This window comes from Suillus fuscotomentosus (assembly GCF_016647785.1).
Source record: "Suillus fuscotomentosus strain FC203 chromosome Unknown F5891scaffold_56, whole genome shotgun sequence".
NCBI lineage: Eukaryota > Fungi > Basidiomycota > Agaricomycetes > Boletales > Suillaceae > Suillus > Suillus fuscotomentosus.
In genome coordinates this window covers 36807-64550 of record NW_024539568.1, presented here as the reverse complement: position 1 = coordinate 64550, position 27744 = coordinate 36807, and the positions used below count along the sequence as shown (strand labels likewise).

The 27744-nt window shown below is 48.2% G+C and overlaps 7 protein-coding genes across 7 annotated transcripts; 6 read left to right on the top strand and 1 right to left on the bottom strand.

The window, feature by feature from the left end:
- Positions 1–30: 30 nt before the first annotated feature.
- Positions 31–1468, top strand: F5891DRAFT_1193125 (uncharacterized protein; the record flags this gene model as incomplete). The annotated part of the gene is made up of 3 exons (XM_041367684.1): positions 31–904; positions 958–1184; positions 1232–1468. 3 exons carry the CDS (start codon positions 31–33, stop codon positions 1466–1468), a joined length of 1338 nt encoding a protein of 445 aa, XP_041221902.1.
- A 258-nt stretch (positions 1469–1726) lies between these two features.
- On the bottom strand, positions 1727–2969 carry F5891DRAFT_983513 (uncharacterized protein; the record flags this gene model as incomplete). Its single annotated transcript, XM_041377331.1, has 5 exons — positions 1727–1886; positions 1920–2031; positions 2403–2451; positions 2514–2803; positions 2963–2969. The coding sequence occupies 5 exons, from the start codon at positions 2967–2969 to the stop codon at positions 1727–1729; spliced, it is 618 nt and encodes a 205-aa protein (XP_041221901.1).
- Positions 2970–3350: 381 nt separating this feature from the next.
- F5891DRAFT_1247291 (nucleophile aminohydrolase) lies at positions 3351–5098 on the top strand (the record flags this gene model as incomplete). Its single annotated transcript, XM_041369830.1, has 9 exons — positions 3351–3866; positions 3913–4028; positions 4083–4225; positions 4282–4434; positions 4518–4602; positions 4673–4741; positions 4800–4815; positions 4863–4965; positions 5015–5098. Exons 1-9 carry the CDS (start codon positions 3460–3462, stop codon positions 5096–5098), a joined length of 1176 nt encoding a protein of 391 aa, XP_041221900.1. The 5' UTR covers positions 3351–3459.
- A 301-nt stretch (positions 5099–5399) lies between these two features.
- On the top strand, positions 5400–7055 carry F5891DRAFT_1193123 (uncharacterized protein; the record flags this gene model as incomplete). The annotated part of the gene is made up of 4 exons (XM_041367683.1): positions 5400–5727; positions 5786–6078; positions 6139–6399; positions 6450–7055. 4 exons carry the CDS (start codon positions 5400–5402, stop codon positions 7053–7055), a joined length of 1488 nt encoding a protein of 495 aa, XP_041221899.1.
- A 526-nt stretch (positions 7056–7581) lies between these two features.
- On the top strand, positions 7582–8552 carry F5891DRAFT_1193122 (uncharacterized protein; the record flags this gene model as incomplete). Its single annotated transcript, XM_041367682.1, has 2 exons — positions 7582–8025; positions 8082–8552. 2 exons carry the CDS (start codon positions 7582–7584, stop codon positions 8550–8552), a joined length of 915 nt encoding a protein of 304 aa, XP_041221898.1.
- Positions 8553–13925: 5373 nt separating this feature from the next.
- Positions 13926–17682, top strand: F5891DRAFT_1247289 (SNF2 family N-terminal domain-containing protein; the record flags this gene model as incomplete). Its single annotated transcript, XM_041369829.1, has 16 exons — positions 13926–13993; positions 14043–14099; positions 14149–14580; positions 14647–14704; positions 14757–14828; positions 14878–15018; positions 15177–15616; positions 15666–15776; positions 15825–15867; positions 16006–16311; positions 16360–16626; positions 16677–16927; positions 16979–17208; positions 17339–17375; positions 17427–17485; positions 17536–17682. Exons 1-16 carry the CDS (start codon positions 13978–13980, stop codon positions 17680–17682), a joined length of 2667 nt encoding a protein of 888 aa, XP_041221897.1. The 5' UTR covers positions 13926–13977.
- A 573-nt stretch (positions 17683–18255) lies between these two features.
- F5891DRAFT_958819 (uncharacterized protein) lies at positions 18256–19643 on the top strand (the record flags this gene model as incomplete). Its single annotated transcript, XM_041375590.1, has 7 exons — positions 18256–18407; positions 18456–18584; positions 18649–18761; positions 18816–18996; positions 19043–19181; positions 19228–19276; positions 19384–19643. 7 exons carry the CDS (start codon positions 18256–18258, stop codon positions 19641–19643), a joined length of 1023 nt encoding a protein of 340 aa, XP_041221896.1.
- Between the last annotated feature and the right edge of the window lie 8101 nt (positions 19644–27744).

The following is a 27744-nucleotide window of genomic DNA, read 5'->3' as shown; positions in this document are numbered from 1 at the left end:
ATAGTACCGCAGCTGACTCCGATCATCATCATGAACTTCAACGCCTCTGGCATTGGCCCCAGCCGGCACAACCATGGCCATAGCCCATCAAACAAGCTTGAACAATCACTGGCTGCGTCATCGGATGCCCGCGAGCTCGATCGCTTCTTCAACTTTGACACTCCTCAGGCTGGGGCTGAAGTTGGTCACAACCATGCCAATTATCAACTCCCATGGATGATCGGTTCTACTAGTGGGCGGTGGCCCCCCCAAAACGTGCCGCCAATGGAACTCAGACACGATCCTTACCGTGATTATCATCACGCAGAACTTCAGCGTCAGTCGTTACTCCCACCGCAGCCTGTCGTGCCAAGCCTCGCGCTGGCTCAGCCGTCATCAGATCATCATCATCATCATGATCAGTTCCTGCCCCAGTGGGCTCCGGATCAACCCCAGAATCTCCAACTTGCCGAAGTTATCCAAACCTCCTTCAACGCGGTTTGGCCCAAAGAGTGGCCCTCCCATGATCAAGACTTCCAAGTCACACCCAAAAATACCCATATTCCCGGCCCAGTGCCCAACAGTGGGCCATCATCGTTGCCGGGGACTGGGCTCACCGCCCAGCCCACTGTGACTCCAAGTCAAATTTCTAAGGCCCCCCAGCGGGGCCGATCCAAACGCACTGCTCAAACTAGTATGCGCGCATCATCCCGGCGCCTGAAGGCCAAAAGTGGCGTTGAGTCAGAGGGGGGAGAAAACCTTGTTCAAACTTACATGTTTGTACCGTCGAACTCCGGAGATGCTTCGTTGGACTTTCGTGAAGAGATGAAATATTCACTTTTCAATGAATCACTCTTACCGACAACAGCCGAAATTAAAGCTATGGTACAGACCTCTTGGGAAACTGCAATCGGCAGGCAGCCAGGTATGTTTTCTCAAGTATCCGATCCGAAGATGTCGCTAACCAATTGAGAATAGCGGACCTTCGCGAATGGGCTGAGAATTTTCGCACTTCTCTGAAAAAGGGCCTCGTAAACATAGTCGACTCTGTCAGAAGTGACATGAAGGATGTCGCGAGGTTATTTGTTTATTTCCGATATGACCTACAAATCTACCAGATGAACGTCTCGCACCTTATCAATCGCAGGATTCGAGTCTTATATTTAACGGAGGATGATTCTAGATTTCTTGATGTCACGCTAACGGTAAGTCATGAATCGATCCTCGATATCAATCATCTCAAGGCTGTTAGATCGATGAGCGTACCATTGTTGTTCTTTTTGGGAACCCAGCCGTCATGGCATACATTGGATACCTGCTGTACGACAGCAGGTATCAATATCATCGATATATCGGCAGTTGCTTGACTGAACCATCGCCCGATGGTGTATCCACAATGACGGTCGAGAAGTTGCGACCGCTGTTCACCATGACAGGCACTCTCTTTCGCTGGGCCTTAGAAGAGCGGCTGAACGGGCACGGTGATTGACAGTGAGTTATGGGTCAGGAACAATCATAGTTACCACACGACGCTCAGTTAACAGATTTAATAATATGACCTTAGAGCAAAAGGCTGCGTTACAAACTTTAGTCGACCAGATTGCTACTTGCCCTTTGATCTCAAACTAGTCCAAAATTACATATATTCTTCATTTACACATACTAGTACTAGTTAGGCGGCTGGCTCATCATCGTCTTCGTTTTGTTATGCAAACGGGAGCGTCCTCGAAATACGATCTATTTACTCTCAGTGTCCCAGATATGGTGAGGTTCGCCTTCTTCGACGCTGAAGCCAGCGTGGGGCGAAGGATACGCTGGAAGGGTCGATGTTCGTGCCGAGAACAGTCAGCCTTGTGTATCCGTCGGAGTGCTTGGCAACCATATCAAAAGGTGTCCCCGGCCAATCTCTGTTAGATAATCGCGCAGAACTGAAAGCGCACCTGGCTACGTCGCATCTGCCTTGAGATAGCCAAGCTGGGTTTGAAGGTTGTTCCTGCATGGCTATGCATATCACTGCGTTGAACACTTTCTGCACCTGCTTTGGCCATTTAACTGAGGAGATGATAATTGTCGGATGGCGTGTCCAGATACAGGTGAGCCGCAAACGGGTCCATTATAAAGGTCGGATTCTACACGTGCGCCACGTGCCTCCACCAGTTGCTACTTCATCGTCAATGACACCATAGAAGGAATGAGGCGAATGCGACAAAGGGATGTCAGAATAATCAAAGGCAGGAGGAATCAGTAGCTGATGTATGCATGTCATAAGTAATCGAACGGGGAGAATGCAAACATGCGACCTTCCCTGGCTTCTTGAGAACATGGACGGGGTTCGTTCTGAGTTCTGGCTTCGGTCGTGTCTTCGTGGGCCAGAGGAAGCAATTCTTGAAGTGGATGCTTGAGTTCTAAGGCACTGAACGTACTCGCGAGCCACATCGGTAGGGCCTTTGTTTGTAGCCATACTTTAGAACCCTGACACCGCAATAGCCAAGTTTGAGTTCTCATGAGCATAAAAGCACGCGCATATATCGTACCTTTCGATATACTGAGGGAGACTTTGTTGGGTTCGACGCCCTGTTATTCATTTTCGACACAGAGAAGTCACTTCCAAGTCTATCCTCATGACTGTATGCGTCCACAGGCCCGGGTGTCTTAGGAAGATCATAACTGCTGACAGAGGAAGACCCGGAAGAATGCGCACGCTTTCGACGCGTTTTCGGATCAAGACTGTACGAATTTGAGACGTGCACTTGGGCCAGCATCCGATCAAAACGAGTATTGAGTCCCAGGGTTTTCCTGCATTTCAGAGGTCCTGGCGTAATGCCTGACAAAATGTTGTAACATAGCATCACTTCAATTTGCAATTGAGACTTTGAACATATCAGTTCCTCTTATTCCTGTGTATCATCGGTGAAAAGCTGAAACTCTCGTGAGGTATTCTGGTGAGTGGGGTATATTGATAGAATATGGATTTCGGACTCACCTCGCATGGCTCAAAGAGCCAATACTATTCGAAACATTGTCGGCCTCTGAGCTGTCATATTGAAACATTAGCGATCGGTGCCGGTGAGCTGGCATCGTTGCGCCTCCACTTGGGATCCCTGAGACAGCGACTGTCAGCTTGTCTTGTTGGTCTGTCATGGTGAATAAATAGGACTTCGTATCGTGGTTCCCTACAAGAGTGAATCAAAAATGAAGTTATTGCCAAATTGAATTACATAAGGCCATAATTACCCGAATCGGCCCCTGCACGTGCCAGCATGTGGAGCATCACTCGGAATCCTGGATTAATTGTATTAGTCCTTCCCATCATTGTCCGAGAAAGGTGCGAATATGGTATCGTGTGGCAACAAAGCACAGAATCCACACAGCAGGCCTGCGGGTAGCCGAAAGTTGACAACAACTTGATGTCTACTTCCGGGTTCCGGTCACCTTCATTACCATAAGATAAAGGTTTCAGTCGACTTGGTTTTCAACTTTATGGATTACAGGAAACGAGTATCACCATTACCCACCGTAGAAGATGCCCCTCCGGTGGATAGTTTCAAGCAACCATTTGATTCTACTGAAGCCGAGCTCCCGCTTTACCTGTATACGAAGGAACCGAAAGGTCGATGTAGATGGCAGAGGGGTGCATTCGTTGCCTTACTTGCTATTTGTCTAGCAATGCTTCTGCTGCAGAGATACCAACCTCACCCGCACCTACCCACCCAATCTTGCACACAAACCCGTAATCCTGCCTATCTCATAGAGGCTGAACACGGTGCCGTTGCTTCCGAGAATAAACGGTGTTCAGACATTGGTGTCACCGTCTTGAAGGAAGGAGGAAATGCTGTCGACGCCGCTATCAGTGCTGTTTTCTGTGTTGGTGTGGTCAACATGTTTTCGTGAGTTGTCTGCGTTTCCGAAATTCATGTTTTTGACGTAAATGAGCTCGGGCATAGGTGGAGGGGGATTCATGACAGTTTGCATTCCACCCTCATCTGAGGGTGGTAGTTCGGAAGTATATACCATTGATTTTAGAGAAACCGCGCCAACCTTGGCAAATAGTACCATGTATGCGGATGATCCAGCTGCTGCACGATCATGATGGGGTGGATTAGCAGTTGGTGTTCCCGGTGAAGTTCGTGGACTCCAGGAAGCACATGAATGCTGGGGGAAATTGCTATGGACTAGACTCGTGCAGCCAAGCATAGATCTTGCTGCTGGATGGGCAGTTGATAAAGAATTAGCGCGATGTTTGCAGGTAAAATGCTGGGCATGCGAATCCGAGGCAATGATTGACCACACACCGTCTTGCAGATGTTTGCAAGACTCATGCTCCCTAAAGAGGACTGGAGAGCTATTTTCGTTCCAGAGGGTCTTATGCTGCTTGAAGGCGAAACTATTAGACGGACGAATTACTCACGCACGCTTGCTACTATCGCATCCGAAGGACCCAATGTGTTCTACAAGGTTTGATATTCGCTGTGGTTCATGTTGGACCTACATTTAGGTTATTTTTGGCCATAGCTGACTCAATCATACACAACTTGAAGGTACAAGCCACTGGAGGAATAATGACTAATGGAGATCTGGAGAATTACACTGTGAAGGTGGATCACACTCTCCAAGGAACGTATCGTGATAAGAGTGTACACTAGCTGCGCACCAACTTCAGAACTCATACTTCTTCATATTTTGAACCTATTAGAACGCTCCGATTTTATCGGCGAAGGCCGAACTGGCTTGAATATTCACCGCTTTATAGAGGCATTGAAGTGTAAGCGCTTACCTACTTCAAATCATAGTTTGTTGTGGCATTGACACTGTCACGTCAGTCGGTTTTGCAGCTCGGTGAGTCCTTTTCCGAATTTATTACAGCCGGTCTCACGTTACGCTAGCACAAAAATTGGTGACTTGGCATATGTCACCAACGAAACAGCTCGCGTCGCCGAAATCTCCACGAAAACCTATGCAGATGCTGTAGCACTTAATCTCACTGATGTACGTTGTTTGTGCTCTGTTGCTTTACCGTATCTGGATGACACTTTAGGATCGTACGCATACCCCCGAATACTATAATCCAGATCTCTGGGTCTGGGTTTCTTTTGCATGTGCCAGACCATCATCATCATGACTCGGAGTCCTCTACTTTGCGTACTACTACCTCGTATATCAATGCTCATCTGTAAGTTATCATGATATACCGTGACATCCGCTCAATTGACATACTTGTTCGGAAGAGAACGAAGTCCTGACAGCGCTAGTGTCAGGGTCGCATATACAAGGTTGTTTGTCGAGCCTTTTTTGGAACTTACCAGTCTCCTCTTTTGTGAGTCGACCTACTACGCATGAGAGTAAATTATGACCACTCCGTTTGACCAGAATATAAATGCTCGGAGGTGAGCGAATCCGTCCCAGAGTCATCTTAGTGCATGATGTCACCCAAATCAATAACTCTGTCCCCCGTGCCCGCACAGGCTTGTAATCCGAACTGCTCCCAAGTGGGTCAGAAGTCACCTCTATCACAGAACATCAGCAACTCCATTGATTCTATGCTCTCTGCTCGTCAGCGATCTTGGGTGCAAACTGCGGCTTACTTACTGGGCGTTCGTCAAAAACTACCCGATGTAGACGGCGAAGAAATCAACCGAACCCGTACTGTTCAATCATCATATGAGGCATTGGCAGGAGCTCAAGATATCGGAGCAGTGCAAGAACTTCCTGCACTCGCAGAGCCAGAGCTCGAGCCCGAGCGAAAGAAAGGTGACTCTATGGCACTCGCTGAGTAACTTGAATACTAATCCTGGCCACGCTGCTGTAGTTGAGTTTCGGATTCCTCTGAATAGCATGGAGACCGATAAATGTACGACATACGTGGGCCGTCTATACTCCGAATCAGATCTGAGTGCCCAGGACCTGTTAGACTCCACGAGGGCCACCATGGACGTCCCAAAGACGTACGAAAATTTGGGTTGGCGCCTGTCTACAGCCCACCGCACAGACCCACCCCACCGGCTTCTGAACTCGCAAGATATCAGCAATGCTTTCAGAGCTGCACGGGAGCAGATGTCCGGTCGGAAAAAGAAGAACGTTGCAATCGAAATCGTCAATACCGTAAGTGGTTTATGAGGGTCGCCCGCACTCAGACGTCAGGGTAACAATTGACAATTGCAGAAGCCTATGGTCAAGGGAAAGTCAACAGAACGGCGGGAAGGTGCTATGTCATGGTGTTCTGCAGGGGATCAGAAGATGGAATCTAAAGCATTGCTTCTGCCATATGGGCAGGAGTTACAGATTGTCCAGAGCAAATTGCGTTGCTCTGAACATCGACTTGGAGAGGACGCCGCATTCTGTTGGGTGGATACATCACAGCCAGGCATGAATCCGCACTATCCGTTGTGTACCCGAGACCTGCAGGAGTGGGCGAAATTTTTGGTATGTATTGGCCTGCAAGCGTCACGTTGCACTATGCTTATGACTTTTAGCATGAAACTCGGGATCCAGAGGATGCCACATGTCTTACATTACCTAGCACACCTCATTTTGACGAGTTTCGGAAGACAAGGAAGGAACGAACTGTATCGCCACTTCAGCGTGTGCCTACCGAGCTCGTATCGCCTGTCATCCACAATCACGTTCACATCTCACCTGCTATCAACGACATGCTGGCTTCTAGTAACGGCCCACCTTTCGGGCAACAAGGCCAAGGCCCAAAACCACTCAAGAGGACATATGCACTCTACATGGAGAGTGACGAGGAATCGGACGATGACTGGCAACCGCCGCAGGGCATTGACAACGTCCTTGCAATCATCGATGCTCGCTACCCTGCCATGGAGTTCCCGCAGTATGTGGATAAGCTGAAGGATCGCGGCATACTTTATTTGGTGACGGCAGCGAGTTTTAGTATTCAATTTTACGAGGAGAAAATCAGGATGCCAGAGGGTGCTGCATACATGTTTCACGCTAGTGTTCACAAAGTTCATATTAAGGAGGAACGCGCGAAGATGAGAAGGAATGCAAAAGGGAAAAGGAAGGCACGAGTGCAACCTGACGACGAAGACAAAGAAAATATTCATACTCTAGAGTAACTTAAACAGATGGTCGCTTATTATTTTCTACTACTTAATACCGTTGGCAGCGCCAGGGCTCCGGGGGACAGGAACGCCGCAAGGTGCTTCTTGATGTTTATTTGAATTTGTTTGTTGATACTTGAACCAAACTTAGACCGAATTTCATTAATCAGATATATTCCCTGTCTGCTATAGTCCGAGTCTAGTCACGATTTGATTTATCGCCAGACCCTTCCAGCAATCGCCAGCTGATGCTGACATATCGGTGAGCGATTGAACAGTTTAAAGAAGGTCGGTTGGGCATTTATCACTATGACATGTTGAACTGGGCATGGCGTGGGCCTCTAGTTATATATAACTAGCAATGCAGTGTATCAAGACAGAGACCTGGTGCAGTGATACCTTACTCAGGTTGTTCACTGATATTTTTCGGGACTATGCTCCCACCAAGTAGCTGCCAGGTACCAAATACGGCAGGGTTGCTTTTAAACACCGCCGACTTATATAATCAGACGGAACGATTGTAGTCAAACATGACTGAACTATGGCTAGCATCCCATATACCAGCATCCGCGAAGTTCTTAGAGCGCCTTCAATGAACACTCACAGAGGATCCAGTCCTGATCTTCACCATGTAGCACGTATGGCTGACCATATCCTGGCTAAATCCATGTTGCCAGACAGCTCCGAGCCATCCGAATCGGACGAGGTGACTGACTCAGAGACTCCCAGTAATCCGAGTCCCCATGATATACTCCTAGACTCCATCACGCATCGACATCATGACTCCGATGTCCCATTGTATGCACCTCCATCTCTTCCCTCCGTAACCCGCCACATGCCTTGTTATGCAATGCGCTCGGCCAAAAGATTCCGGCCTGCAACGTCGTGTCATGATACTCCCAGTGCACTAGAGCTCCGATTTGTTGAAAGACATCTAGGAAAGTACTCTGGTGAGACTGATATGAGTATGATAGATGTCCAGAAGGTATTCTAGCTTAATTTTGACCACAGACCATCTTATGTTGACAGGCATTACAATAGGGTTTCGATGTCTTCAATCGTGGCATTGATGCTTTGCCTGACAGCGCCGTCCGTGCAGCTGTCCTCGCAAAGCGATCTGATCGCGAATCTAGGCGCTTGCGAGCTCTCACAACAGCTTGGGAACTCGAAACAACCGAACGACATGCTATTCTTCTCCAAACGCTTCTGTTGAATGACGCCAAGAAGTACGCTGAGAGCATAGCGGAAGCTTCCTTCTTCGAGAAGCTTTTGGTCAAACGTAGTAGGAACCAACTCGAAGATGACGCAGACTTTGGTATTGCTGCATATACTCATGATTTCACAGAATATACTGTTGCAGAGCGCCAACTTGAACAACTGGAGGATGTTGCCGATAAGCGTAACTTGTCTCTACCCTTCGATGATCCAACTCCTGAAGATCGCTTGAAGACATGCTTGGACACCATTCTTACAGATAGTATGGATGGTCCTATGTCCCAGTTGGCTGTCTGAGGTAAGTGATTCATTGAATTTTTGCAGATGCCACAATACTGACCGTGTTGCGAATGACAGTACATACCATTTCACTTGTGTTCTTGACGTTGCAAACATTCCCAGATCGATCCATGGTAGATGTAAATATGTACAAAATGTCATGACTGGTGCAGTATGCGGCCACGGCAGTTTAAGTTGAAGAAGAAGCGAGATGGGATTAAGATTATCACTGTATCAACTACTACTAGTAACTCATTTGTTTGACTAGCGTACTAGTATTGAAGTCACTAATGTGACTGATCTTGAAGTTCTTCCTGCATTCCGACCTTAGAATGACTTGAAGTGCAAGTTGCAAATGATTGAGGCGCGGCTGTGCTGCTGAGCAGTGACTCTGCGGCTGGAGTCGAACCTTATTACTACTACTAGTACGGAGCCCACCGTACGTTCATTAGTAGCGACTCGAGTCCGCTAAACAGCTGTTCGGCGAATGCGCAAAAAACTAATTCTATGGCCCGGTCTCATTCTTCTTTGGCTCTCAGTCATTTACTACTATTCGTCGATGGTGGCATCTCAGGCTTGCAAAGCTTCAGGCTGCTCCTGGGAGAAAGCAACCGACAGTCGAGGGCTTAGCAGGCATCGTGCAACCTGCCAATCCTACAACAAATACAAAGTTCTAGCCAGTCAGAAAAGACATGAGAGAGCAAAGGAGGCAGCCAGATCTCCACTGACTCGGAACGGTTTCATGGTGCAGCGAACAGTTGCCAATTCATCAGAAGGCTTATCTTGCGGCAGTTCCAACTCGTTGGTGAGGAGCCTTTTCTGTCTCACCATGCAATTATAACAGGTTAGCGATTGAAAACATATATCTAGAACACTACCGTATTGCAGCCTATTCAGCATGTGCCAGAGGGCCACAGTGACCGCTCAAAGCCCATTGCCTCATGTAAACCGTCCATCAGGTACAAGATTCAGGTTGGCCATAGAAGACCGTCTTCTAGCGCAGCGGAAAGTCATGGGCACTTCCGGCAAACTTCGCAGCAGCAGCTTAATATGGCTGATAGCTTCGACGACACAGAACCCGAGATCGATCAACATGCTCAGTTGGGTACTACTAGTAAGTTTCCTGGCAGCGGTGTGTTCCCGAAGTCTACTGATCCTTTTTTTAAAATAATTTTCCTAGGAGAAGAACATTCGCACCATCGGCCAGTGAGACGGATACCCAAGCCCTATGAGGATATCTCTCTTCCTGAGGAGGACGTCAATATCTCCGATCATGTTGATCATAGCACTCGAAATGTTGCCCCGCCTCAATCCAGAATAAGGAGAGTTCTACTGACATTACGAGACACACTTCAGACTCCCTTCAATTCTCTTGGACTCGGTCGATTGTACCCCCGCCGCCCATCCTTCGAACCAGATAAATTCGTCCCATCCCAGCTACTTTCGACAATGTGTCCAACTATGACGCAGGAGACTGATTCACCTGGTATCCTCCCGCCTCCTTACCCCTTTTCCAACATAACGATCTACCGGCTCATGTCTTGGATGAACTCAGGAAGCAACCAAAAATCCGAGACTGAAGTCGCCCGTCTCGTCAAGGAAGTAATGCTGGCGAAAGATTTTGACATAACGCACCTAGAGAACTTCTCGGTGAAGAGGAGTTTGTGAAAATTGGATGATGACCCCGGCAGCAGCAAGAATATCAAGTTTTCAGATGACTGGACCCAAGCCAATGTCACCATCGATATTCCTACGAAATTGGGTGAGGGCGATGCTAGATCTTTTTCTGTTCCAGGGTTCCATTTCCGTCCACTTGTTGAAGTGATCAAGTCGGCCTTCGCCGATATCCAAGCGAACGCATTCCATCTTTTACCTTTCAGGCGTTTATGGAAGGATCCGTTGGATGGTCACGAGGAGCGAATATATGACGAGTTGTACACGTCTGACTCGTGGTTAGATGCCCAAGACGAGCTGCAGAAGCTCCCGAGAGAGCCCGGGTGTTCGCTGGAACGAGTAATCGTGGGCCTGATGTTTTTTTCCGATGCCACACATCTGGCGAACTTCGGAACGGCGAAAGCCTGGCCGGTTTATATGTACTTTGGGAACTTGACCAAATATGCACGTTCTGCTCCGAAATCCAGTGCATGTCACATTGTAGGGTTTTTACCGTCGGTAAGTCTTCCTATTCTACATTCAAGCACCATTTGGCATTGCACACCAGCTGCCGGATAAGGTCAAAGATATCCTAAGCAGCTTGCCTCGCATATCGAAGAGTGGCATGGCCGCTCTTCACGCTCATTGCCGACGCGAGTTGTTCCACGCATGCTGGGATATCTTGCTAGATCAAGATTTTATTCAAGCATACCGCCATGGTATCATATTAAAGTGTGCCGATGGAGTGTTACGCAGGGTATTTCCTCGTATATTCACGTATTCAGCTGACTATCCTGAAAAGTACGTTATATTGATAAAGATTGGTGGATTACTCAAAAAATTTTAGGGTTTTAATTGCCACCATCAAAGACATGGGCTTGTGTCCCTGCCCGCGCTGTCTCACGCCGAAAAGTATGTTCAATTTTCTAGGCCTCCTTAAGGACATGAGGAGCCGTCTCAATAATCTCAGAGTCTATGTCGAGAGCAATATCTCCACGGCACGAGAATATATCTATAAGTGGGGAAATACAGTGGACGGTGTGAAAGTTGAAGAGACGCTTGGAGAGGGGTCCTGGGTACCTGTCATAGTGAGTGCACATTTTTCGTAGCTATGTCATATTAGCTCATGTGAGTAACCGGCAGAACAAATTTGTTGAGAAGCTCGGAGCGCTGCACCTCGACCCATTCCGGATGCTCGTCGTGGACTTCATGCACAAGTGCGAGTTGGGTACTTGGAAGGCTCTATATACTCACCTCATCAGGATTCTATATGCACTGCCAGGCGGAACCCAGCTAGTTGCAACCTTAGACTCCAGGTCGGCGTTTGTCCAGTGTTTCTACGTAACTTACCAGTAACAAATTCTATGACGCTGCAGATTTCGTCAGGTCCCAACTTTCGGTAGTGGGGTCATTCGAACCTTTGCAAACAATACATCCGAGATGAAGAGACTGGCCGCACGCGACTTTGAAGACATTTTGCAGGTTTTTTGCCTTTTAACTTTATCGTTATCTATGTAGCGTCCTGACGACCTCTACAGTGTGCAATACCAGCATTCGAAGGGCTGTTTCCTGCCAGTCATGACACGATCGTGCAGACTCTTTTGTATAGATTCGCTCAATGGCACGCACTTGCAAAGTTAAGAAATCATTCGGAGTCAACCCTTAATTTTTTCGAGGACACATTCAAAACCCTCTCTCGACAGTTGCAGAAATTCCGTGATTCTACGTGCGCCGCCTTTAACACTGTGGAATTACAAAGAGAAACGGCAGCTCGCCAATGAAGGTTGGCCCAGCGTGCCGAATCCAATAATCCTTCTTCAGAATCTAGTGGGCCAAAAGCGAAAAAGTTCAATTTAAACACTTATAAGTTTCATGCAATGGGTGACTACTGTGCGCACTATCAAGCTCTTCGGCACTACCGACTCTTTTACCACTCAGATCGTGCGTACTGTTCCCTAGCTCTCAAGAACACTGCGGAACTTATGTTACTGACCAGGGTGAACTGGCGCACAGAGCCTTGAAAGTGTTCTATCCATTAACGAGGAAGTTGGACACTCCAGGGCAGCTAGCAAAACACGAGCGCAGGCGTCGTGTGCTACAGCGAGTCAGGGAAGCAGCAAATATCACTTTGTCGGGCGACCAATCTCCAGCCGACTCACCCACTCCATGGTTTCCCTGAAGACCATCATTTTATCGCAAGTAGTCGAAATAATCCAGTTTTGCTGTTCGCATTCCTCCAGGAACACTGACGGCGACCCAGCTACCAAGGTAAAAATGACTTTGCACTTTTGGCGCGTTTTGTTTATGATGTTGATTTTCAGGATTTCATCCCGAAACTCAAGGACCATATTTTGTACAGGCTAAAGAAGTTGGATGTCTGTGATTGTGATCACACATTCACGGACGAGGAACGCAACACGGTTATTATACCTAACAATACGGTATATTCGGTCCAGACGATGAAGGTACACTACACTACTTACGACATGAGGCGCGAATATGATATTATCAACCCCCGCACACACGCAGATGTGATGGTGCTTTCTGGAGAAACCGCCCCTACCCATCCATACTGGTATGCTCGCGTACTCGGTATCTATCACATGGATACTTGGCTTGAAGGGTCTGGTGGTCGCATCAAAAAACAGCAGGTCGAGGTCTTCTATGTCCGATGGTTCGCACCATTAATACCGTCGGAATATCAGTCTGGCATACAGCACGCCCGCCTTCCCAAGGTGGCATTCGTGGAGGAGTCGGATCACGACGCATTCGGATTTCTTGATCCGGGTCAAGTGATCCGAGGAGCTCATTTAATCCCTTCATTCGCTTCGGGGCGCGGTGTGAGTGCGCTTCGGTACGGGAAATCTTTAGCACGTCCCAACGAAGAACAGGATGATTGGGAAGAGTATTATGTCGGGATGTGAGTGTAGTGCGTCTTCTTGTTGCTGAATGACTCTTACCTGTTAGAGCTACCAGTTTTGTTGACCGCGATATGTTCTTGCGCTATACTGACTTGGGCGTAGGACATCCAGTGGCTTTGCGGAGGACCGTTAGAGAATGTTTTGGCTCCTGGTTAGCAGCACCAGTGGAAGCTATGGACGTTGGTGAAGGCAGAAGCGATGGCGAGTGCGATGAAGAAGAGGGCGATGAACAACAGATGGACTGTGACGGTGATCTTTGCGAGGAGTCCGGAGACGAAAGTGATGGACTGGAGGGATCAGAATCGGAAGATGATACGGGAGAGTCTGACGATGACTCGTTCGATGATCTCTCTTTTTGATTTGTTAGGCTCATCGACTCGGAGTCCAAGTCCGACTCAGAAGCTTGTAATGTTCCTCACGGTGACCTGGGCCTCCGATAGTTAACGAAAAAGTTCTGGTTTTAAACATATAATATACCTACTTTATTAACCATGATGGCGATCGCGATTCAGACATCCTGCCACGTGATTAGCTGACAAGTCCGAGTCCTCCAAGTTTCTCTTTAATACCATACTTATACCCTTCCAGTGACCAATTCGGTACCTCAATGGTTCCCTCCATCGTTCTCCAGTCTGACACTCTCACTTGGGCCAGTCACTTGCTTTCCCGGGCCGTCCTTGACCGGTCAAGAAGAGGCGACTCTCACCTCCTTCCAAGGTTCAGGTGCGTATGGGACCGTCTGGTCATTCTGCATATCTTGGATCATTCCTTGTTAATGGTAAAAAGAAGCAACTCACCCTCAGTGCTATGTTGAAATCGCAGCCACCCAAAACGACTGAAGAAAGCTGACACCGTAGTTCGCCTTACAAATGACCTGTGGTTTCGGTGAGCATCATCTGCAAATGATGTAAGGGTGCTCACATATTTCAACCAGAGTTTGGCCGTCTTCCGCAACATGTTTCATCTTGGGTTTCAAGGCTTCTTGACTTCGGTACTTTATCTTCCATCTGAATTAGCCTTGCATTTACCACGGCGTTCAGGGATCGTCGACTTCAAGGGCAGCACAGCGGTGGACTGCCCAGCCACTCTACATTCTGGTGCAGACCTGATAGTCTCATTGTCTGTATATATCCGTGCATCTGCATTCAAACCACCGAGTACTTCCGCGGAGGGGGCACCGAAGGCGATGTTCAATCAGGGACAAGATACACAAGATGAACAAACTCTCAGAGAACGCAAATCTGCGCTACTCTCTCTCTTCGATGCTGTCAACCTCCGCCCTTGTAGGGGAGCCCGCGTCCAAGATAATGACAACATGATAAATGGATCTGATGGCATGAACAATAAACCGACGCAACATCCCGGCGATGCCAAGAAAAAGAGAGTTGAAATTGTTGGTGACGGCGAGGAAGTAGAAATAGAAGATGACGAGGAGTTATCTGACGTCATCTACAAGAAGCGGGTATCATTTTGTGATGTCAGGCTATCATATTGACAGTTCTCTAGAGCCCAGAAGCACTGATCGATCGATGGCTGAGATGGATTCTCCGGCACCTTTACATTAACACTAAGGGGATACCAGAAACAAGCGCTTATGTGGGCCGGAATATCATCGAATTTCTAATTCTCCCCTACTGACTCATACAAGGTGGATGCATTCAAGGGAATCAGGCGAAATGTCTGCTAGAGAAGCTGTGTCTATGCACCCTCTATGGAGCAAGTAAGTCCCCAAAACATGCTATAAGAACAGCGATCAACTGTTCTTATAGGTATGCTTTTCCTGCTGAACCTCGAGATGGTATAATCGATCTGACTGCAGACGAGAAGCCGTTCTACTTCAACCCTTACTCTGGAGAACTCAGTCTTGACTTTCCTAAGGCCGAACGCACACTCAAAGGAGGGATCCTCGCGTAAGTAGCAAGCACTCGTTGATTAATATATACTTATTCCCTGCCAGTGATGGTAAAGTGCAGTTCTCATCTGACGTTACCTTACTCATCAACAACAACTTTTCAATTTGGCACACCACGCAGGGAGTGCGTCCCTGTAACCTTTGTACAGTGTTCAGAGCTGATTCATTTATCTCAGTGGGAATGGGAAAAACCATTATGTTATCTGCTCTCATTCATACAAACCGAGATCCGGAACCTATTCTTCCTGACGATACTTCCAGGGATCTTGCACGCATTCGTCAGCTGAAACTTGACAATGCCTTTCGATCAAGAGCTCTCAGGCAAACAAATAAGCCTACCAAAGGCCCTTCTGCAACATTGATTGTTGCTCCTACCTCACTGCTCTCCCAGTGGCACGAGGAACTCCAGCGGTCGAGTGCACCAGGGACCCTCAAAATCAGTGTCTGGCACGGACAGAATAGGCTGGACCTGGACGGTATAGAAGATAATTCGATGGATGATGCGTCTATCACCGTGATTATTACATCCTACGGCGTACTTGCCTCCGAACACTCCAAACTGCTCAAGTCTGGTGGTCAATCTTCTATTTTCCAAGGTATGTCTCAGGGATCAACTGACGATTCCTCGATTAACGGCCTGTGAAGTGGAGTGGCTGCGAGTCATTTTGGACGAAGCTCATCACTGCAAGTCCAGGACAAGTAAGACCGCACGAGCTGTGTATGCTCTTCGTGCTAGACGTAGATGGGCCGTAACAGGTGATTACACTAATGTTTCTCATAATCCAGATGCTGAATTACGATCAGGAACTCCCATTGTCAATAAACTGGAGGACCTTCATTCGCTTCTGTGAGTAACAAAAGTATACATATACAATAGTTTAACTGATCTCGTATCAGCCAATTTCTGGAGTATACACATGGTCATCGTACTCATTCTTCCGCTCGTATGTGTCTATCCTTCTCTTGAATTTCCATTCTTCTCAAGACTGAAGCCATTTGCCAGTTTCATTGCTGTGCCATTCCTTCCTCGCGATCCCAAAGCAATAGAAATAGTGCAAGTAATCCTCGAGAGTGTCCTTCTCCGACGCGAGAAGAACATGCGTGATAACTCTGGCAAACACATCATCGAATTACCTGCGAAGGAAATCACTGTCGATACACTGCACTTTACACCTGCAGAACAAAAGATATACGACTCTATTTACAATGCAGCAAAGCGGAATTTCGATCAGCTCAACGCAAAAGGGCTCGTAGGCAAAAACTACACCCACATTCTGGCTATGATTATGAGGTGAGATTTTCGATGCCTGACGTATCTTAATCTTACCTCTTTTTCAAGACTGCGCCAGGCAGTGCTTCATCCAGATCTGGTCACTGATACTAGCGATGGGATAGTGACTAAACCTTCTGGACACTCCAAAGATGGAGCGATCGACATGGACACCCTGCTGAATGACATCTCAGAGGGTGATTCGGAGAGTGGCTTGAAAGCAGCCTATGCTGAGAGTGTTTTAGCCAACCTTGACATGTCCAATGATGCAGAATGCCCAATCTGCCTTGATGTGATGCAGACACCGTCCATCATCCCTCCCTGTATGCATCAATGGTGCGCATAATACTGTCCGTTTCATCTACCAATGCTAATGTTATAAACAGTTGCAAAGAATGCATTATATCATATCTTGCGACATGCACGGACAAGGGAGAGGTGCCACGATGCCCGACGTGCTCACATGGACCAGTCAAGGAGCAAGATCTCATTGAGGTTCCCCGGTCGTCTGGTCAAGGTAGCCCACACCAGGAGTCCACAGGGGACGAAAAAGAAGGGACGTCAACGTCAGAAGTCTTCCTGTGCCGAAATGATTTTAGATCATCCACGAAACTGGATGCGCTGGTACAAAACCTTAGTAGGTGTTCCTTTGCATAGTCCATTCCACTCTGAGCTAAGCTGATTCCAGGACGAATTCGAGATCAAGACCCATACTTCCGTGCTGTTGTCTTCTCGCAGTTTACGTCCTTCCTTTCGCTTATCTCTGTGGTGCTGGACCGTGAACGCCTGTCGTGGTACCGTTTTGATGGATCAATGGACCTCAAGAAGCGCAATGCTGCCATATCAGAATTCAAGCAGAACGAGCGGAAGCCCAAGGTTCTCATTGTCAGCTTGAAAGCAGGTGGCGTTGGTCTGAACGTAAGCGCAAGTCACTTGCCTCTTGAATCTCCTGAACGTTGCTTCAAACGATAGCTGACGAGCGCCAACCACGTTTTCATGGTTAGTCCCCGGAATTTGTCGCTCCATGCCACTGATGAATATTGCTCAGATGGACTGCTGGTGGAACGCGGCGACTGAAAATCAAGGTTGGTGTCCGGGTATTCGTCTATAGTTGATCGTACTGATTTTGGTGACAGCCATCGATCGCGTGCACCGAATAGGCCAAGAGAAAACCGTCTATGTCAAACGCTTTATAGTGAGCTTGTCTCAATCTCTGTTCACCATATCCATTAAACCTTCTTCGAGGTCGATCACACCATCGAAGGCCGCATACTCCAGATCCAAAAACGCAAGACCGCCATCGTCAAAGAGGCATTCCGAGGGAGCGATAGATCGGGCAAAGTAGACCCGGAGAGTCTCGAGAATCTGAAAGTTATATTTGGTGATGATTAATAACAGCTCTTGTATAAATGGTGCTTCTCTTCGAATGGCATCGAACTAGATGTAAGTCTACGGAACGAGCAATTTTTAAAGGATCAATCAAAATGGACTTCGACAGGAACTTTGTAACCCACGATCCGGACGCAGGCAGCTGCTCTGTAAAACTCTCTGGCTTGTTATTATGTCGTCGATCTCGCTTGCCATTCAGTGTCTTCAACATCAAGGACCCTCTCAGGGCCAACTCGCGTCATCATCTTGTTGGGCTAGCCGCCGCTTCCGAAAGTTGCCTCCGTCCCGATCAAAGAGAAGTGTTTTCATTGTTCCTTGAACTATCCTGAAAAGGTTCGAGAAACCACCAAGAAACAGTATGTTAGAAAGACCCTGTCGCGCCTAGCTAATGACGTTCCTTAGACTATCCTAAAAAGGCCAACTTCCACAACTTGTTTGGGAATTCCAATCAATACGGATTCGTCTTTCATTAGGTCATCGGTACAGACATCGTGCACATATAAGACAACCTCATAGAAGGCTTTCGCCCTCGTCCAACTTACTGCAGCCCTCCTCTTTCTGACTTCGAACTCGGGTATGACGGAATCGGGGAACAGTTCGGGCAGCCCTCGGGCTCAGGAAACTTCCCTGTGTATCCCGACGTCTCTGCATGCTAGAGCGAAGCGAAGAATCGCCGTTCTTGAGGAGGAAGTCGAAATTTTGAAACAGGACAAGGTAACAAAGCAAAGGTATACATCCTCTCGAATTCTCCAGGTGATTTTAACTCCCCATCGCAGGAAGACAACCTATTACGTCTCACAGGGACGAGCAATCCGCCGTATGGTTGCCCTTTATACTCCCATAGAAGACCTTATCGCCGAAAATGACCGGCATTGTGAAGATGGCGACAGTGACGCTACTATCGAGTAAGGACTCGGGTTTGATTGTGTTCGTCACGACGGTACTGATTTTGTTGACGACCATGCACAGACAAGACCGCCACCAACGTGGCTACATCGAACTCAGCAAGACGTTACCATGGATTCACCAGAAGCTGACGAGTCTCGACCACGAGGAGTCGGAGGATATGCTCAGAAAGGGTGGTCCTCAGCATCTTTCTTATATCCCCTATTCATCTTCCATGTAGCTCAAACGAGGCGTGGACTCAGCTCGTGGTGACGACACGGGTACTCTCAAGGAACTTGTGGCATCGTGGGTGAATATTGACTGTCATCCAACTCCGCTCATTAGGACCGACGACAAGCACCACCGAGGCTTCGTTAATGATGCATGCGGTCGCATGCTCTGTCCAGCGGAATGGCGTTGGGACGACCCAGTGTAAGCAATAATTCTCATTCTTAACTGTTGCTGATAATTTGTCCAGCGTCAGGGCTGGGATTCGTGACCGTACCACTGCATACATCGTCTCTGAGAACTCATGGCCGTTGTTCATGTATGAAGGCTATGAAGCTTCCGTCAAGAATCTCGAGCGCGGTCTCATGAAGTCAAAATTGTTAGTTATGGTACGTGACATTTTTCCCAATTGAATCATAGCTCATCGCATCATAGGGATTCAAGGCCATCTTTACTTCTCCGTCCTCTGCTAATGAGGCAGATGGTGATGGTGACGGCGCTGATATCCTCGAGAACAACCGACGCGCCAAGAGATGATCGGACCAAGCAAGAGTCAAGACTTGTGTCGCCTCTATCATAGGTATGAGGAAGGTGACTCCCCGCGCGATTGCCTACACTGCTTGCCAAGTACGCTCCGATTCTTGCCTCTGACTATGAATTTGACATTATTTCTGCTGGTCCGATTTGCTCTTTCAAACATCACCTCCTGGCGCACTGTAGATGCAGACTTCGATTATCAACTGTTCTGGAATAACATCGTAGATTTCTTTGAAGATCCGCCAGGTCCAGCCGCGCGAGCTAGGGTACATGCGCTCCTGGAGTGGTGGACAAGGCAAGTATCTGACTGTTAACAACTCGCTAGATTCGCTAACGTCCCGTGTAGGAAAGTTTTTGGAAGAAATCACCGGCAGGACCTGACACTAGATGTCATTTCCCAAATGTCCGTCAGTGCTCTTGCTGCCCAGAGACTGGAGATGGAGGCGGCCGCATTTGACTCTGATTAGTTCTAGAACATTTGTTACATTTTTATTAATTACACTCTCATGTCTGGTCTTACAATTAATATCATGGTAGTGTTAATGTGCCATTAGAGCTATCTTGAAACATTGTTAGATCTGCCGTGTAATGCATAGCTTCGACCCTCGTCGTCTCCTCAAAATTCATGATCCATAAATGATCATGTCTCCACCAAACACATTCGAGATGTCACGTGTCTGAGCGACGCACTAATGCATATTATATCCTCGAAACACGCGGACCGTGATGTCCCTGCCGAACAAATTCGAGGTGTTGTGTGTTCGAGCGACGCACTAATGAATATTATGTCCTCGAAACACGCGGACCGTGAAGTCCCTGCCAAACAAATTCGAGGTGTTGTGTGTTCGAGCGACGCACTAATGAATATTATGTCCTCGAAACACGCGGACCGTGAAGTCCCTGCCGAACAAATTCGAGGTATTGTGTGTTCGAGCGACGCACTAATGAATATTATGTCCTCGAAACACGCGGACCGTGAAGTCCCTGCCGAACAAATTCGAGGTGTTGTGTGTTCGAGCGACGCACTAATGAATATTATGTCCTCGAAACACGCGGACCGTGAAGTCCCTGCCGAACAAATTCGAGGTATTGTGTGTTCGAGCGACGCACTAATGAATATTATGTCCTCGAAACACGCGGACCGTGATGTCCCTGCCGAACAAATTCAAGGTATTGTGTGTTCGAGCAATGTACTAATGAATATTATGTTCTCGAAACACACGGACTGTGATGTCCCTGCCAAACAAATTCAAGGTAGCACGTGTCTGCGCGACGCACCAATGAACAACATCTCTTCGAAAGACGTTGATGCTTATATCCCTGCCGAACACATGCAAGATATTGCGTGTCTGAGCAACGCTGCAATGAACGTCATGTCTCCGAAAGAGTCTGAGCAACGCACCAATGAACGTCATGTCCTCAAAAGGCACAGACCGTTATGTTCCTGCCAAACAAATTCGAGATATTGCGTGTCTGAGCAACGCACCAATGAACGTTATGTCCTCAAAAGACTCAGACCGTCATGTCCCTGCCAAACAAATTCAAGACATCGTGTGTCTGAGCGATGCATCAACAACTGTCGTGTCCTCAAAACACACGGACTGTCATGTCCCTGCTGAACAAATTCAAAGTATTGCGTGTCCAAGCGACACACCAATGAATGTTATGCCCTCGAAAGACACGAACCGTCATGTCCCTCCCGAACACACTCAAAGTATTGCGTGTCTGAATGACGCACCAATGAACGACATCTCCTCAAAAGACACTAATCGCTATTGTCCCTGCCGAACACATTCAAGATATCGTGTGTCTGAGCGACGCTGCAATGAACGTCGTGTCCTCGAAAGACACGTATCACTATGTTCCTGCCGATTGTTCGGCTTTGTAATGTCAATTGAACATACTATTCGCATCTGCCAATGCTGATCAGAATGCCCCGACTTGCTCTGCAAGGACACTCCGAAAACCCCGTGCCTTGATGTATATTGGCACACAGTCTGTGCTCAATAAAATATACTATTTTGACTGACAGTTCGACCAATAATTGTGCAATATGCACGACTCTACTGTTATTGTCTTGTTGCAACACAGACTCGTGCTTTTTATGCTCGAGCAACTTGCTTTTATGTGATGCTCATTTTGAGCTAGGAAAACGTATCGTGTGAAGACCAGATGATATACATCTGTACCACAGGGAACTTCACCAAAGTGTGTTTCGTTTTAGCACATTGAAACCTCCTTCGGTGACACTCTCAGTCTCGGTCTGTATTCAATTTCATGAACTTGTGCGCGTTAATTTTTTTGTCGATCCATCTAAGTACAAAAGCTCGCAAAGCAAATAGTACTATTGGGTTAAGGTGCTTGCAAATTCGTCTTTCCTCGATAAAGCCAGATATTCCCATGTGAAAGTGGTCAGCAGATTTACGACGATTGTTGCGATGTTTCACAATATATTGCTTTACATAGTATTCTCATTTGTTCACCGGTCCACTGATGTCAATAATGTACTCTCTAATGCTAGTTTTATCGTGTTGCTCCCATGTCTGCATGGTGACTGAATTTGCCGTCTATAATCACCGCGTCGAATACTCTTTGCTGCACTGCATTCAGTGCAGTCCTACATTTACACTGTACCATAAGCTACTAATATTATCGATATCAAAACATTTGTCTTTAAATCCGTATATCTAACAGCGCGTCGCGAGCTGTCAATAAGTCTCTTCTGCTCGTTTAATTGGCTATGACAAGACACCTTCGCAAGTGGTGATTTTAACAAATCTATTTATTTTGTAGATGACTGGAAAAAAATGTGCGGTATTGCCCATCAGTTTCCAAAAGTTCTTATTTCTGTAAATACACGAGATGTTCGTTGAATAATGAGGGAAACATCGATGCGAAGCATGACTCACTGCTGTCAACTCGCGAGCCCAGGTACTGAGTCACAGAGGCACGACGCCTGTCGCAAGTGAAGCGATATAACTGGTACGGGGCGAAATACACAAGATGTTCGTTGAATAATAAGGGAAATATCGATGCGAAGCATGACTCACTGCTGTCAACTCGCGAGGCCAGGTACTGAGTCGCTGCAGATACATAGAATGGTAATTGTCCAATTAATGACGAACATTGAAAATTCCAAACAAAATGTCGTGAAGTCAAAGCGGGACAAACGTTTGATTCATCTCTCGCATATTGAACACATCCGCTGCTACCGCAAAGGTAACACTTTTTCGCACGGATTCCCAATCTACATCTAGCAGACAAGAATCCAACACCTTGAACGTTGCTTTGCCCGTGGGACTTGTGTTCACCTAGCTCGAGCATTATCTTCGCATGTAATCGATGTGTTGTTGCTAGTCGGCCAACACTTTATCGTTTTTCTTCACCTAAAGGCTAAAAGCATTCAAATAGTGAAGATGACGATAATTGTGTGAGATTACAGTTTAGCACTGCCACGCCGCATGCTTGCAGCGTTACACCGAGGTTCGAATGATCGCCAAACGCGGTCACAACCGCAAATTCTGTGCACTCGATCAAAAATGTACGCTTTTGATTTTGTCCCAAGGGATGACCTGATGCAGTATTGTGTTCCAGTAAGTCTCCATTGCACAATAATATTGCTTTTCAGCGACAGACTGGGAAATCTATGCATTGAGAAAGCGTGTGTACTCTCACATACCTCGGAACTGTATTTGCGCTCCGTATAATGCATGGTTCTGTGCAACAGTTTACCAACAAACATTTTGCGTGCGCGACTCCGGTCCTTCTATGTCATTGCAACTCGGCGTCCATCGAGCAGTGATACCTACTTTGACACGACTCAGGACATTGTCACTATTCTATGCAATATACCACTCAAAGCGACACTCATCGAACATTCGGTCAATACAGACAAACTTTTCGTTGAGAATTGATGTCTACTGTTACTCACACTTTTTACCAGAGCAAGTTACTCGCCCATTCGGTAGTCATCCGCAGCGAGCAAAAATATATTGTGCAAAGACCAAATGACACCGTTCTCTTCACTGATGAGCATCGCCTGAGTGTCTCGTAGTTCTGCATGCTGCAACCTCCTTCCTTGTCCTTCTCAAACCAGGCTCATATTCCAATGCATGAACCTGTGCGAGTACATTGTCTCCTAGACCCGTGCCAGTGAAAAAGTCCTCGAGGCAAATAGGGCTACCAGGCCCGTGTACTTGCAAATTAGTCTTTCCTCGACAATGCCAAACATTCCCATGTGAAAGCGGTTGGCAAATTTACGCTGATTGTTGCGATGCTTAACAATATATTACTTTAAATATCATTCTCATTTGTTCACAGGTTCTCTGATGCGCAGCCTGGGCGTCTCGTCTGGCTTGTTCTTCAGGCGTGGGAGTCACCAGAGCCTCAATGCTTTCTTTCAACTTGCGTTCAGCCTCCTCCTTGGCAGCATTGGCCGCCTTTACTTGCTCTTCTGCCACTTTATTAGACACATTGGCCGCCTCCTGGACGGCAGCTGTGTTGAGAGCCGATGTGTCCGAGGGAAGTAAGGCCGAGAGAGAGAGAGCTGAGAAAGGAAAGGACGATACGGCCGAAGAATAGAGCACATCGAGTGCGAGCGTCTCCAAACGGAGAACGTCGACCACGTGTCAACGTCGGCAATCTTTTCGTTCTTTAAGTATATATTTTTCATCAAAGCTATTGCTGGCAGACTCACCGTATAAGAGGACGCTGTTTTCGTCGAAACGTCTCAGATTCGAAACGAATACTGAGACGTAAGTACAAGTCCCACTGTAACGTTCGAGCGCAAGCGCTGACGTACATCTAGTCGTACCTTTGTTCTAGGTACAAACAATTGTTAATAGAGATTCGAAACAAATACTGAGACTCGTACCTTTGTTCTAGCGTGTCGTAAAACCTCCCGCGTGTATCGTTCCTCCACAGGTTATGAGCCCTGTCTCCTCCATGGACTTGTCGACTCCCAGCACCAATTCAAACCTTTTTAACATCCCGAAGCTCGCCGAAGATGGCTCGAACTGGATAACCTACAAGGAAAGGACGTTAACGGCTATAGGTGCACGAGGACTTACGAGATATACCGATGGACGAGCTAAAGAGCCTACGCCTTTCGTAAAGAGCTCTACGGGGGCCGTTACGAAGCCGGATGGTACAACACCTACGCAGAAAGAAATCGATGAGCTCGACGCAAAGACCGATGAGTATCAACAAAAGAACTCACTCGTAAAACAGCAAATATTTTGCACGATCACAGATCGGCTGCTGTTACGTGTCCAAAAGTTAGCATCCGCGTCCGAAATCTGGAAGGAAATATGCCACATACATGAAGGCAAAACCGAACTCGTCCAGATAGATCTGAGACGGAGGCTCCAGGAGACGAGGTGCGAAGAAGGTGGTGACGTCAAGGCTCATTTTTCAGAGCTTTTGCGCCTGAGGGAGTCGTTAGCTGGAATGGGGGTAGCCGTCATTGATACGGACTTTCATGCCATCATCCTAGGGTCCTTACCTGAATCCTACCGGCCGCTACTGTCGTCGATGAACGCAGCGGCCAAGATAACGAAAACTCCCCTCTCGCCCTACGAACTCATCACCATCATCACAGAGGAATACGAGCACCGGTTACTCACCGAACGACGTCCCAACAAACGCGGGACCAACAGTGCGCTCTCCGCGAGAACAAATGCAGGGAGGAGCACGAGCTCGCAGAGCTCGGCTCCAAAATCCAACCCCGACGCAGTCTGTACGAACTGCGATCGTAAGGGCCACTGGAAGAGTGACTGTTGGCGAAAAGGTGGAGGAAAAGAAGGTCAGGGGCCGAATCAACGGCAGAGACAAGGAGGACGCACCCAAAAACAAAGTGCCAATGTAGCCAAAGAGACGGAGCCAAAGGACAACTACGCTTTCGCTACGTCAGACCTCGCAGTCATAGCAAAATCGATGGACGTACCTCCAGAGCGCCGAGGAGCAATAGTAGACTCCGGCGCGACCTCTCATTTCTGCCCGGATAGGGCAAAATTTGTATCCTTCGTCGAGATCGCCCCGCAGAAGATATACACTGCGAATGGAGCTACTGTCAATGCGACAGGACGAGGAGACGTGAGGATGGACTTACCGTTGGGCTCGAAACGAACGACCGTGACGCTAAAAGACGTCCTATATGCCCCCTCCATGGCATTTACCCTTATCTCCACCAATAAGATCGCCTCCGCCGGTTTGGCCGTGCTGTTCGAAGGAGGAATGTGCAGGATACTGTCTGCTCCCCCCGAACGAAGGACGATCGCAGAAATACCCCAAGTCCAGGGACTTTACGCTGTAACGTCCGACCGTAAGCATCGTGCCAACGTCGCCAGGACAAAGCTTACCATCAATGATGTCCATCGTGCCCTAGGGCACGTATCACATGCGGCCCTTCTTGACGCAGTCAAGAAGGGCCTAATCCTGGGCATAGACATAGATCCGGCGCCCGCCATCCAGTTCTGTGAAGTCTGCGTGAAAGCTAAGTCAGCTCAGCAGTCCTTCCCAAGAGAAACGAAGATGCGCGCACTTACATACGGAGAACTAGTCCATACGGACCTCTGGGGACCGGCGCAGACGACGAGTTTGGGAGGCTGTAAATATTATGTCAGTTTCACGGACGACTTTAGCCGGCAGACGCGACTCGAGTTCCTCAAACAAAAGAGTGACGCACTTACCGCGTTCAAGTCCTATGAGGCATGGGTGGCCCGTCAATCACCAGGTGTGCGCGTGCGCAAAATCCGTTCGGACAGAGGAGGAGAGTATCTGAGCGCCGAGTTCGATCAATACTTGCGTCAGCAAGGTATAGAGCGGCAGCTAACAGTGCACGACTCACCCCAACAGAATGGTGTCGCCGAACGACTCAACCGGACACTCGTCGAGCATGCGAGAGCAATGCTCCTAGGCAGAGATATGCCAAAGTACCTGTGGGCCGAGGCCGTTAGTTACGCCACTTGGCTCAAGAATCGCCTACCTTCAAGGGCGATCCCAGGTAGCACGCCCTACGAGTTGGTGCGCAAGTCCAAGCCGGACTTGTCGCAGGCCCATGAATTTGGGGCCAGGGTCTTCGTCCATATGCTGGAGGCTGGTAAGCTGGAGGCGAGGGCGGAGGAGGCAGTTTTTGTGGGGGTAGACGCTGAAAGTAAAGGATACCGGGTGTATTGGCCCGGCAGACGGCGTGTCTCGGTGGAGAGGAATGTGACCTTCACGCCGATCCTGGCAGCCGATGGTATGCCGGACGAGGGGGAGTCTGCTGTAGTCAACGAACATAACAGCGGCAACGGTAATAATAACTCACCTAGTAGCGTCCAGCCCATCACCATGCCACAGCAACCTCAACCTTCTACTCCTAAGCAACCCCAACCATCTACTCCTCAGCAACCTCAACCTTCTACTCCTAAGCAACCTCAACCATCTACTCCTCAGCAACCTCAACCGTCTACTGCCCAGCAACCTCAACCATCTACTCCTGAAGCGAGGTCGACGAGGGTAAGACCACCCCCAGGGTACTATGCGGCGCTGAATGAGGGCCAAACGGCAGCCCTAACCATGGAAAGCCTGTTGGAAGCGTCAGAACTCGACCTCTTGGATGAAGAGGCGCATATTCACCTAGCATTGGCCGCCGTCCAACCAGAACCGACCCTCCAACAAGCCTTGAAGGGCCCAGACGCTGCAGAGTGGCAAGAAGCCATCAATTACGAAGTCAGTCAACTCGAGAAGCTAGGTACGTGGGAAATCGTAGACGCACCTCGAGGCGTAAACCTTATCCCATGCCATTACGTCCTGGCCACAAAGCGCGGGCCGGACGGCGAGAAGCTGAAGCTTCGCGCGCGCCTAGTTGCAAATGGGCAGCGCCAGAAGTACGGGGTCGATTTCTTCGAAACCTTCGCCCCCACGGCCAATATGAGCACAATACGTGCAGTCCTAACGATGGCTGCTCAGCACGACTGGGAAATACACCAAGTCGATATTAAAAGTGCGTACCTATATGCGAGTCTGCAGGAGGACATATATATGCGAGCGCCCCCTGGATACTTGAAGGATGGTCAGGAAGGGAAGGTACTGAAGCTGAAAAGAAGCTTACCTGGACTCAAACAAGCAGGATATGAGTGGGCGCAGGAGCTAGCTGGAGCCTTCAATGAAATGGGCTTCAGCAGGTCAAAAGTAGATCAAGCCGTTTTCTACAAACGCACCTCGCGCGAACACGTCGTCATCACCGTCTCTGTCGACGACATGGCCGTCACCGCCAACCATATATCCCATATCCATCGGTTTAAGTCCGAGCTGCGCGCGCACTTCGAGATTAGCGACCTAGGGGAGTTGAGCTGGTTATTGGGGCTGAAGGTGACGAGGGACCGCGTAGCACGCACCTTGACACTTTCACAGAAGGCATACGTCGAGACG